We start from the raw sequence: 11852 nt of genomic DNA, 5'->3' as shown, positions 1-11852 counted from the left end.
GGGATGTTTCAACCATTTTGAAGAAGGGTTCTGTGAAAATGGCAAGTCCGCACCATCAACATCTGCTACAATAGCAGGACCCGATTCATGGGAGCTGCCATGTTGTATTTCAGGAGATGGCTGCACACTGGAGGGCCTGCCTACTTCTCTAAACACAATCGTGGTAGAAAATATTAGTTTTAAACCTGAAACAACTATAATAATAATAATATCTAAATTTCCCATTCATTCAACCTTTATTTAGACAGGTTAATCCCATTGAGCCTCGAGGACTCATTTACAAGAGAGACCTGATTTCAACAAAGAATGATGACATGACAACAATAAACGGTTATAAAAAAGCATACAGTTTTTTTTTTTTTTTTTTTTACAAATAAGATAGCAAACAAAAAGTATCAAAAACAGCTAGATTTTAAGGCGAATGTAGAAAACTAAAAAAACAGGAACATGTCTGCGTTGGTAGACCCGTCTCCTTTACCCATTGTTTCCTTTCCAGGTAACATGGGAGCTGGTGTTTTATCTCTAGTTATTGTTTGGCGGGCGGGGTACCCTCCACCCCCCCACCCCTGGTAAAGGTCACAAGTCCATCAGAGGAACATATAGGCTATGTTCACACTGCAGGCAAATTTGGCCCAAATTAAAAAAAAGTTTTGTCCCCATGCAGCCCGAAATGGATTTTTTCACGACAGTCTGAACGTGACAAGTCTGATTTTTAATCATTCGTTCTAGTTTTTTTCCATATGTGGTACCAAATCAAATACATACGTGATGTTTTTCAATGCAACTGCATTCTGAACGAACATGTCACATTTCATCCAACTTTTACCTCATGGGGTAGGGGTAAGAGGATCCATCCATCCATCCATCCATAATCTTTACCTGCTTCTTCCTTTTTCGGGTCACATGGTGCCCATGTCCAGCCATCACTTTGCAAGAGGCAGGGGACACCCTGGACAGGTCTCCAGTCCATCACAGGGACACATAGAGACAAACGAGACAAACAACCATTCACTCTCTCACTCACACCTAGGGACAATTTAGAGTTACCAATCAGCCTAACATGCATGTTTTTGGTCTGTGGGAGGAAACAGGAGCACCTGGAGAAAACCCACGCATGCACGGAGAGAACATGCAAACTCCACCCAGAAAGGTCCTGGTATTAAAAATAATATCATGTGCAGTTTAAATCTTGGAACTCTGCACATGTTCAGCAACAGAAAAGATATATAGATGGCTGAGTACAGTGAAATACGATGCTAACATTAGTATTGGACCTTGTGGATACTAGCGTGACAGGATCCATACTTGAGTTTGTTTCTACCTTCAGCACGTAGCAAAAATAAACACTGGAGCAAACAGTCGTGTCAGATACAGTTTTAATCATTTCTAACAACTTCAGAACCCATGCGCACATGCTAACGTGCGTAGCATCCAAATTCTTCAAACACAGCGTGTTAACAATGAAGTAAACGACACCGCAAAGAATCAGATCTTAACAGAAGCTCAGACCTGAGCATGAAGACTGTCCATGTGCCTCATCAGTGTATGGATGTGATGTAACGCACTGACTGGACCCTACAGAATTATTTATCCACTTTAGTGCTGCAGAGATGTAGTAAAGTGTTCTAAGAATGTGTGTGTGGATGAGTTCATGGACTGTACTCATACAGCAGCTCCTTTCTATCTTATCAAGACATCGAAGCTCTTTACACAATCTGTGCCTCATTTACCCACAGCACTCTACTACATCTATACAAAGAATAATCAGAGCTTTATCACATTCATTCACTGATGGGACACACATCAGAGGCTATGAGGGGTTCAGTGTCTTGCCCAGGGACACTTCAACATTTGACTGCTTGTGGAATTGAACCCCCAACTCTCCTATTGGAGAACGACTGCTCTAACCGCTCCGCCACAGCTGCCCCATGTAAACGAAGACAGGTTGTGTTGTAAAGCACTTGACTCTCGTGTTTGGGTATAGAAAGGCGCTATATAAGTACAGTCCATTTATCATTTACAAAATGTGACTCAAATGGCTCTGACTTGTGTTTATGTGACAAAAACAATAGTTTATAATGATACGGGCTCCAGCAGACCTTCTGAAGTTCTTTGGGATATACATTTACCTTCCAGGTGTGAACGTGCTCAATCAGGTCTGTCCATTTTCAATCGAATCACCCAAGACGGTCGTGAAGTGACAGATTTGAGCTTTAGAGCTAATGATGGCTCGTTGGAGCCAAGCACCTTTCAAAGTCATTTTGCTCTTTTAAAACAACTCAAAACTTTATAGCAGTTCATGCACATGCTATAAATAAACCTTTAAATGGTTTTGCACTGCACGATTATTTGATCAAAAATATGATTTTCCTTCCCGAAGTACCACAGGAAGTGTTACAGCTCACTGCTGCTGCTGCTATTTGTGCTCCCAGATAACCTCAGGATGTTCTGCTGTACGACGTGAAACTGACAGCAGTGTCATTCCACCCACGCATGGACTGCTATCAAACCTTTGACGTAGAGTTGTTTTAAGATGGCCGGAGTCCACTTTGGTCTTGGTCCCATTTAGGCTAACCATTAGCAGTCATTACTAACCAGTTTGAGCTGGTTCAAAGAACTACAGCTGGAAGGTTATTAAAGATTCATGATTTCTACACAGAACCCCAGTTCAAAATGGCTGATGAGTCCCTTTATTGTCAAATTTTTAAATGGTTAAAAATAAATAGAATTTAAACGTAAAAAAAAAAAAAAAAAAATCTGGCCAGATTTTTATTGTTAAAAAAAACAACTTATTTTTTTTTTATTTAATTTGTTCCATAATTACTTTCAAATACAGTTTTTCTGCATCACCCTAGATTATTATTGTCAATATTATTATTATTATTAAAATGTTCTTTATTTTTGTATGGCATTATCCTTCAAGGAAATAAAGTTTTTAAATATGACTTGTTTAATTTTTTTGGTCAGTTTTACTGTATGACCTTCATCCTCTCTGAGCCTCACAGTGGGCTGCCTTACCCTGTAGCGCCACCTGCTGTTCAAACTACAGAACAACTTTTGAACAAGCAGCTTTCCTGTCACCTGAGGATGATGATGATGATGATGATGATTGCTCCAAAAGCTGTGAATCCAGTTTGATCCGCACCACCAGATGTTCACAGTTGTGAAACGTGTCGCTTTATTTCTCTTCCTAAACAAAACATCCAGGAAAAACCTCGAGAGCTTTTCATTTTTATTTAAAACATGCTGTTGTTCACATTGGCTGTTCACTAATGCAGGTCTCAAAGTGCAACAGTATTCAAAGTGTTTACATTCAGTTTCATTTTTAAAACACTTGGTGGAGGAGATCATCTAAAAGCAGCTTAAAAACAGAATCCAGAAGAGCGGTCCACACACCTGGTCCTCAGGGCGCCATGTGTCCTGCATGATGTGTCCAGGCTCCAACACACCTCATTTACTCACAGCATTCCTGGGAGGGATGAATCTATAACCTCTCATGTCACAGTTTCACACTTCGGTCTTCTTATGATGAGAAATGACAGAGGTGGAGCCATTTTGGTTAAACCTTGAACAGTATTTTATGGGCAGACATGACGTCACATCAAAAGTATGTGTTGTGAATGACTGGGCTACTACCGTATCACAGTGTAGCTTAATATCTATGAAATATATATATACTGTATATATATCTTTGTATATATGGATATACTGCATATATATGTATACTGTATAAAGGGACATTAGCCAGTATTGTCCCTTAGCTGTGGCTGCAGTTTGTTTCATTAAGCTCAAGTTAATCAGTTGTTTTAATTTTTGTTATCAACTCATTTCTGAAAGTTTCTTTAAAATAATTTTACAGGTTAATGAGATATTTTGCTAACAGGCAAAGTTTACTCCAGCAGTTTATATTAGTTTTATACAAACATTTTGCCAATTATTTTTTTTAGCACAATAATTGAACTGACTCACTTGTTACCATTTTTGTATTTTCCAAAGTCACTTGGATGGGGTGGCCTTTTTGACTCGCGTTGGCTCCAAACATGATTTAGTCAAAGAGGTTCATCCTGTTATTGCTCCCTGAATGTTTCATAAAAATCTGTTCAGTGGTCCACGAGATATTTTGCTAACAGACACATGCACACTCACACAGCAACAAAAACGTTATCGCCCTTAGGGGCATAGAGTGAATGACCTCTTCAGCAGTAATGAGCCTGCAGGTGTGTTGGGGGGAGACATTCTGGCCTACAGAACACAGATATGGTGAGACAACAGCAGGATGGATAATCGTTACCATGGCGATACATTCAGCTTCAGTAGGAGGATCAAACTCAGGATCTCACAGTATTTTTTACCCAGTGGGTTTCATATATTTTCATTTCCATGTTTAAAAAATAAAATTAAAATCAGAGTTAATCCTGTGAAGCAGAAGTTACTGGTCAAATGAGAGTTCTCAGGTTCTGGTCCAGAGCCCAGACTGGGTGCAGAGACCTGTCCTCAGACTCAGCACGCACAGACAGGGAGGCGTCATGTAACATGAGACCTCTTGCTAACAATATGTGTTTTACTTTTATTTAAAAGTAAAGCTAGTAAAAGTTTCTAATTGTGTTTAGGAAAAAAAAAGTTGTTTTAAGAAGATAGTTTTTTTTTATGTTTGGTTTTGTGTGCCCCCTTTCAAAGCTTTCTGGGGGCGCCTCTGCATTATTTGAATCTGTGCCATGAAAACATGAACGCTATTCACCTTTCGGCGGCGGGCGATCATACAAGTCTGAGTCTTTCTGTTTGGCTCGACCTCCACAGCATCAGAGACATTTGGCTGACTGCGTGGAACTCGGTGTGCTGAACGTGCACGTAACTATGTCCACTCTCCTGATGTGCGCCACGCAGTTGCGCCCAGGGGAGCTCTTCTCCGCGCCCTCCCGGCGCGCGGCCGCCTCCTCCTCGCAGCCGATGATCGCGGTGGACTCCACGCAGAACGGGTGGAAGTTGGCGCGCGACGTGTCGTACTCCCACGCTTGTCTCATCGTGAAGTCTGTAAAAGACGTGGTTTTCTCCGGGTGTCCGGTGTGGTAGCTGGACATGCGTAATGACGCATAACTGGTGTCGTTGCTGTGTAGAGACGGGGTGGAGTTTTGGCCCCCCACGCAGCCCTCATCACCCCCTCTGCCCTCCGTGGCCCGGTCCACGGCTCTCTTTAACCTCCCGCAGCCCTTCAGGAGGAGGTTCTTCCGACATAAAATGTAGACCCAGGGGTCCAGGATGGGGTTGAAGGAGGCAAAACGGATTGCCAGCATGTCGCTCCGGTAGTCCGGCTTCCCCCCAGCAGAAATGTAGGGGGGGTCGTAGAGCTGGTTAACAAAGATCCTCACCTGTCAGGTAAAAGCAAGACAGATAAATATCCTTACATCAGCCAACTGTACCCGCACAAGCCCCAAAACAAGGACTGCTCTTCCTTACCACCAAAGGGATGGAGCAGACCAGAAACACGATGGTCATGAAGACCAGGAGCCAGAACATCTGGATCTCTGCAGCTGTGGTGACGGACGGCAGCCGGGGGAAGCGCCGCCGCGCGCCGCTCTGCTCGCACAGCTCGGTCCGAACGATCCCGCTCCTCTGGTTCATCCCCACCAGGGACCTGCACACAGCCACGTTGCACAGCAGCGTCACGGCGATCAGCAGCAGCATCACGCCGCCGTACAGGAAGGAGTAGCACGCGCCGAGCGGATTCGCCGCCCTCCAGTCCAGGAAGCACCACGTCCCCGGGAAGTGCCTCACGTGCTGCCCGAAGCCGAAGCTGGGCATGATGCAGAGCACGATGTTGGCCAGGTAAGTCACGAGGAGAGCGAAGCGCGCCATCGTCCGGTCGATGTGCTTGGAGTAGAAGTAAGCGTGGTTTATGGCCAGGTAGCGCTCCACAGCCATGGCGCACAGGATGGACATGCCCGCCGAGCCGAAGAACAGCATGGAGAAGGAGAAGAAGTGGCAGAGCAGCGCGCCGCCCGGCCACCGGCTGGACACGTAGGTGGCGATCACCACCGGGCTGGTGAAGCACGTGCCCAGCAGGTCTGTGATGGCCATCCCACAAACCAAAGTGTAGAAGGTGGTTTCCTTCTGCTCCTTTTTGGACACGCATAGCACCACTATGGCGATGAGGTTCCCCAGGACTCCCACTGCGAACATGGTGGCTGAAGTGACCAAAGACCTGGACTCGAGGCGCAGCGCGGGAAACGAGCTGTGGTTCTGGCTGAGAGCATCCTGGTCCAGTTCTCCAAAGGCACCGGTTCCGTTGATCATCATTAAAAGCAACCTGTTGGAAACATGGCGCGTAACGGAGCGCAAAGTGCGCGAGTCTCAAGTTCGGGTTCAGGCTGCTGGGTTGGTTCTGATCAGCCTCTCTGTTGTTTCCCGGCTCTCTGGTGTTGTGGGCATTTAAAGCGCGTGCTGATGTCAGGCCAATGACGTGCGGGCTGCGTGCGTGGCGAGACGACTTTTCAAGAATCAATATTCATGCGGTAAAGGACCGCGCGCGCTGCAGGTGCAACACGTCACCCCTCCTCAGGAGAACTTGGACAGAAAGTCAAGTCTGAGTTGGAAAAGAAACAGATTCCAACAGAATCTCAGAGCGACAGATCAGATTTAGCTCTTTGGTTTTAATTCTGGCGTTGAAGGAATGCAGATCTCCCGCCACCGTTTACACCACAAGCTCAGATCCTTTATAGTGGGAGGATGGGGATGAAACCATTCCCTACATAATGTTAAGATGTGTCAGCCCTCATGAGTCCTCCTCAACAACTTCACACAAAGTTTTGGCTCCATCTAAAACCAGTCCTTGTGTTAAACTGTGACCCATGTTCAACTGGGTGGACCCCAAATATTAAACCCTAATTATTTGTATATTGCTATGTTGTAAAAGTTCCTTTAAAGTTAGTTTACAGGTTTATAAGATATTTTGCTAACACAACTGACCAGTAAATAATGTGACTGTTTCACCTTCAAGGGAGGTAATAATAAATAACCTCCATAAAAATGAAGCTCTTTAAGTTTCTATTCAAACAGAGCTAAACTTTGTGAGAAATAATAAACTCATGTCGTGTTGTATTAGATGTGAAACATGAGAACAGCCGCCTGCGTCTGATAACTGTGTTATTGTGATTCTAAAGCATTCACACTCTTGACATCCGTTATTTGACTCGTAACTTGTGCCACAATTTTTATGCCATTTCCAAAATGCACACATCAAATCTGTCTCTGCTCTTTTCAGCGTCTACCATTTTTTCTGCTTTCCATTTTTATTTTCCTGCTTTCAGCAAATGTCAGCTGTTCAAGTTCAGCATGCATTAACAGTTTAGCTATGACACCTTTTCAGCTGGTTTCAGCAAAGGTCATTCAGCAAAAAGCATTCGCATTGCATCTGCATTTCTCAAAGTTCACGGAGCTTCATGAGGACAACAAACCTGATAGAGGTCCAAAAGAAACACATTTGTTAGAAATCGGTATTTTCATCAACAAATTCAAGTTTTATATCTCGTTTCTGCAGCACGGTTCATGAGTCTGTTAGAGCGCCCTCATGTCCTCATGCTGCTTGGGTTGATGTGTTGTCGTTGTTTTATTCTTTAACACGCTTTAAAAGTTAATTTGTGCAACATAAAATTAAATCTTGTACATATTCTGTAAATAATGTAAATTCATCCATCCTGGGTTTCATCTATAAGAAAGTAATTAAAATATCTAATTTACATTTTCTTTAGGATTGATATAAAAACATTTTGCTTTCATCAAAATTAATTCAACGAAACCTAACCCAGAATGTGAACGCAGCGGGTGAAGCACCGAGTCCAGCTTCCCTGAATTTAGAGGAGGAGCAGCTGTGAGGTGCTGCTGATCAGATGCATTGATGAAGTGATCATCAGGAAGTGTGAGGTTCTCAGTAAGAGCAGGAGTTCAGTCAACTTGCTGCTTTGGAGCCTTCAGGTTGACACAACGATAAAGTGGGTAAGAAATCAGCAATGATCTGTTACAGTCCATTCATGAGGGCTGTGGAGGCTAAAAGCCAATTCCTGTTCAAACTCTCAAAACACACAGGAGAATAAAAGAACAAAAACAGAGCAACGGTACTAGAACTAGAACGTCTCCAGCAGTCACAGCACAGTGAGGTGGATATAGCTGTACAGTTTTATGTGTTGCTGCCAAACATCCTCCTCAGCTTCTGCAGTTTCATCATCAGAGCAGCATCACTGTGGTGCAGCGAGCACCTCCAAAGAGTCATCAGAACCACAGAGAGGGTTGTCTAAGCTCTCTATCACTGCCAGATATCTGTCTCAGGAGGACCCTGCAGAGTCCGACTCGTAATTTTAGATCCAGATTGTTTTCACTCGAGGCCTCAGGTCAGAGGCTCAGACGTCGGAAGTGTAAAACATCAAGACTGAAAAACAGCTTTTATCCTGAAGCAATGGGGACTGCTAATTCCTTTAAAAGTCCATTATCACCAACCCGCACCCTAATACAACATCAGGTAAAACCTCACAAGTGACTTCTAATGTGTATATAACCTGTGTTAAAGTGAATAACCATCCATCCATTATTTTCTACCCAATCCTTCCATTTTGGGTCACGGGGGTCGCCGATGCCCATGTCCCGCAATCATTGTGGGTACACCGGGGTACACCCTGGACAGGTAAGTGAATAACCATGGTGGTAATTTATTTGAAATGAGTTTTCTTCGCAGGGTGTCTGGGCTCTCCCTTAGAGACAGGGTGAGAAGCTTGATCATCTGGAAGGGACTCAGAGTAGAGCCGCTGCTTCTCCACGTCGAGAGGAGCCAGTTGAGGTGGCTCGGGCATCTGGTTAGGATGCCTCCTGGACGCCTCCCTGGTGAGGTGTTCCAGACACGTCCCACTGGGAGGAGACCCAGAGGAAGACCCAGGACACACTGGAGGGACTATGTTTCTCGTCTGGCCTGGGAACGCCTTGGGGTACCCATGGAAGAGCTGGCCCAAGTGGCTGGGGAGAGGGAAGTCTGGGCCTCCCTACTTAGAAAATGGATGGATGGTAATTTCTTTGAAAACTATCCGTCTGAGAAGAAACACATGGGAGTACTTTAGATTTTCAAGTCCATCACTCTACAGTGATAAATATTATTTCCAGCTGGAAACCTTTCAGAACATTTACCAGTCTTCACAGAGTCAACATCTTGAGCATGTTCTCCCCAAGGTCAGAGCAGACAAATGATGACTTGTGTTGACTCTGACAGTCGGTGCTAATGTTTGAAACAAATACGCTGTGCAATGTGTTGCATTCAAAGCATGCAGTGGAGATGATGCTCAGCTACTACCACACTAAATCTTTGCTCAGTATCTTCAAAAGAGACTGTTAAAGTTATTGTTGTGTTGTCTAAAGTGGCTGAGGGAGCCATCTTGAATTAGACTGACTCCAAAAGTTAATACTTCCAGTGGTTAATGGGACATTTTGCTCAGAAACATCCAAAACACATCAGTAAATCAACAAAAGGACAACCAAAAATAAAAATAAGAAATAAGCCAAGATGTTACATAAACCCAGTCAAAATCCAGACCACAGCTTGACTGAATTGCTGCATTGGGACCTTAAAGCTTTACAAAAAAAAAAATATATATATATGCAAATACACAACTGTGACATGCTGATGCATGCTCAATAATCCAGGTAGACAAATCTAAAAAAGTTCAATCTGGTCCTCTGGACAACTGTGATATTTAAAAGTAACATTCTTGCTTCTCTTGATGTTAATAATCCATGTGTTAAACTAAAACTATATCAACATATTTTTTGATATTTTAACCATATTTCAAAAGTTTTCATCTTTCTATGACATTTAGTTTATTTAAACTTTTATACTGTTAAAAACATTAAACTTTTTAAAAAGCTTCTTAAAAATGCAGAGATCTTTTCAATCATTTCAAAATGTTGTCACTGAAATCTGCTTTGGCAGACTTCTCTCTTCACATCCTTATTGTAGCGTTTAGATACTGTTCTGCAACTATTAGAGCTACTTGCTAATTTTAGCTAGTAGTTACTGTTTTGATAATATTAGCTTTTACCATTTTTTCTTTTAATTACTGTAGATACAGTTTTGCTCTTTTCTACCTTTGAAAAAAATATCAATGTTAGTTGATATTTAGCTATTTTTGGCTTTTATTGAGTGTTTTGATATTTGTATCTACCCCTGTGTTAGTTTTAGCTTTAAGATAACTTATTGCTACTTTTTGTTTTTATCTACAGTTTTACTACTTTTATCTTTTAGTTACAGTTTATGTACTTTTAGTCTTTGGCTGCAGTTTTTCTAATTGAAGCTTTGGTAAAGGAGCTGAGCCAACAATCGATCACCACTTGGTTGTGAGTTAAATTAAGATGGCAGGGGAGGATGTTGGACAGACCTGGTAGACCCAAATGTGTAGTGAGGATGTTCTTGGAATGTAGGGGTGCACCGATTGCACTTTTCTGGCCGATCACCGAATTCTAAAAAGTCTGACCTGCCGATTCCGATTTTGGCTGATACTTATTTTGTTTTATAAGCGACACTGTCGGGTGTTATAAAGTCACAATACACCTTTCCAATATTATTTTATTGAAAAACATACCCTTGAACAATATCATAGAAACAATACAAACTTGTTTTAACTGGCCATGTGCTCTGAAATGAAGTTCAGACAATTGTTGTCTTAAATTTGAGGAAGATTATTGGGACAAAGTAACTGACCAGATTCGTACTTCATCATCATGTGCAAGACTTTCCCTTATTCAGTTTAAGACAGTATTCAGACTTTATCTATCAAAATCAAGACTATCAAAAATATATCCCAGTGTTGTTGATACGTGTGACAGATGTAACACTTCCCCTTGTGATCTAACTCATATGTTTTTTAACTGTCTCTTTACTTCAATCATACTGGTCTTTTTACTTTGATGTGCTCTCTAAGGTTTTGAACATTACACTAAAACCCTGCCCACTAGTGGCGATTTTTGGTGTTCCTGAGGATTCCATCATAAACCTTGGTCAAGAACAAATGGATGTTATCGCCTTTACTTCATTATTGGCACGACGCAGAATTTTACTCTCCTGGAAAGCTCCTCACCCCCCAGTGGCGACACTCTGGCTGAAAGATGTCATGTTTTTTTTAAGACTAGAAAAAAATCAAGTTTAGGCTCAGAGGGAATGCTCTGACAAGTTTTTTTTCAGATATGGCAACCTTTAATTAACTATTTTAATTCTTTGAAGACAATTACACCAGACTAAGTATCATGTTTTTTTTTTCTTTTCTTTGTTTCGTCTGATTTCTTTGGGGATAGGGAATGGTTATAAGCTGATGTTTTAAACATATGGTTTGAATTGGGTTGATATGTGTGTGTGTGTGTGTGTGTGTGTGTGTGTGCATATGGTGTGTGTGTGTGTGTATGTGTATGTGTATGTATATGTATGTGTATATATTGTATGTATGTATGTATATATATGCACACAGGTATATGTATATTTTGTTTTTGTTTTTTCTTAAATACCACTTGTATCTGCTAAACCTGATATGTCAAATTACATGTCAAAATCCATAAATTCCTCACAGTTCCAGGAACTCGTCTTAAGCGCAGAGGTGACAGGGCCTTCTTTGTAGCAGGACCAAGACTTTGGAACGAGTTACCTCTGCTTGTCAGACAGGCCCCCTCCCTCTCGGTTTTCAAGTCCCGTTTAAAAACTCACTACTATTCAGTAGCTTTCAACACAAGATGATCTGTGTTTTGATCCTGTATGCTCCACACTGGTTTGTCATTATCTGCATCGTTTTTTGTCTATATTCTGATTTACCTCATTTTGTATTTTGCTTTGT

The 11852-nt window shown here is 42.2% G+C and overlaps 1 protein-coding gene across 1 annotated transcript; it reads right to left on the bottom strand.

The window, feature by feature from the left end:
• Positions 1 to 4799: 4799 nt before the first annotated feature.
• On the bottom strand, positions 4800 to 6294 carry ptger4c (prostaglandin E receptor 4 (subtype EP4) c). The gene is made up of 2 exons (XM_037681502.1): positions 5455 to 6294; positions 4800 to 5366 (listed from the first exon to the last, which is right to left on the bottom strand). Exons 1-2 carry the CDS (start codon positions 6292 to 6294, stop codon positions 4800 to 4802), a joined length of 1407 nt encoding a protein of 468 aa, XP_037537430.1.
• Between the last annotated feature and the right edge of the window lie 5558 nt (positions 6295 to 11852).

Source organism: Nematolebias whitei, chromosome 9 (genome assembly GCF_014905685.2).
Source record: "Nematolebias whitei isolate Nwh7 chromosome 9, NemWhi1, whole genome shotgun sequence".
In the NCBI taxonomy this organism is placed as follows: Eukaryota; Metazoa; Chordata; class Actinopteri; order Cyprinodontiformes; family Rivulidae; genus Nematolebias; species Nematolebias whitei.
This window is presented reverse-complemented; position numbering and strand designations above follow the sequence as displayed.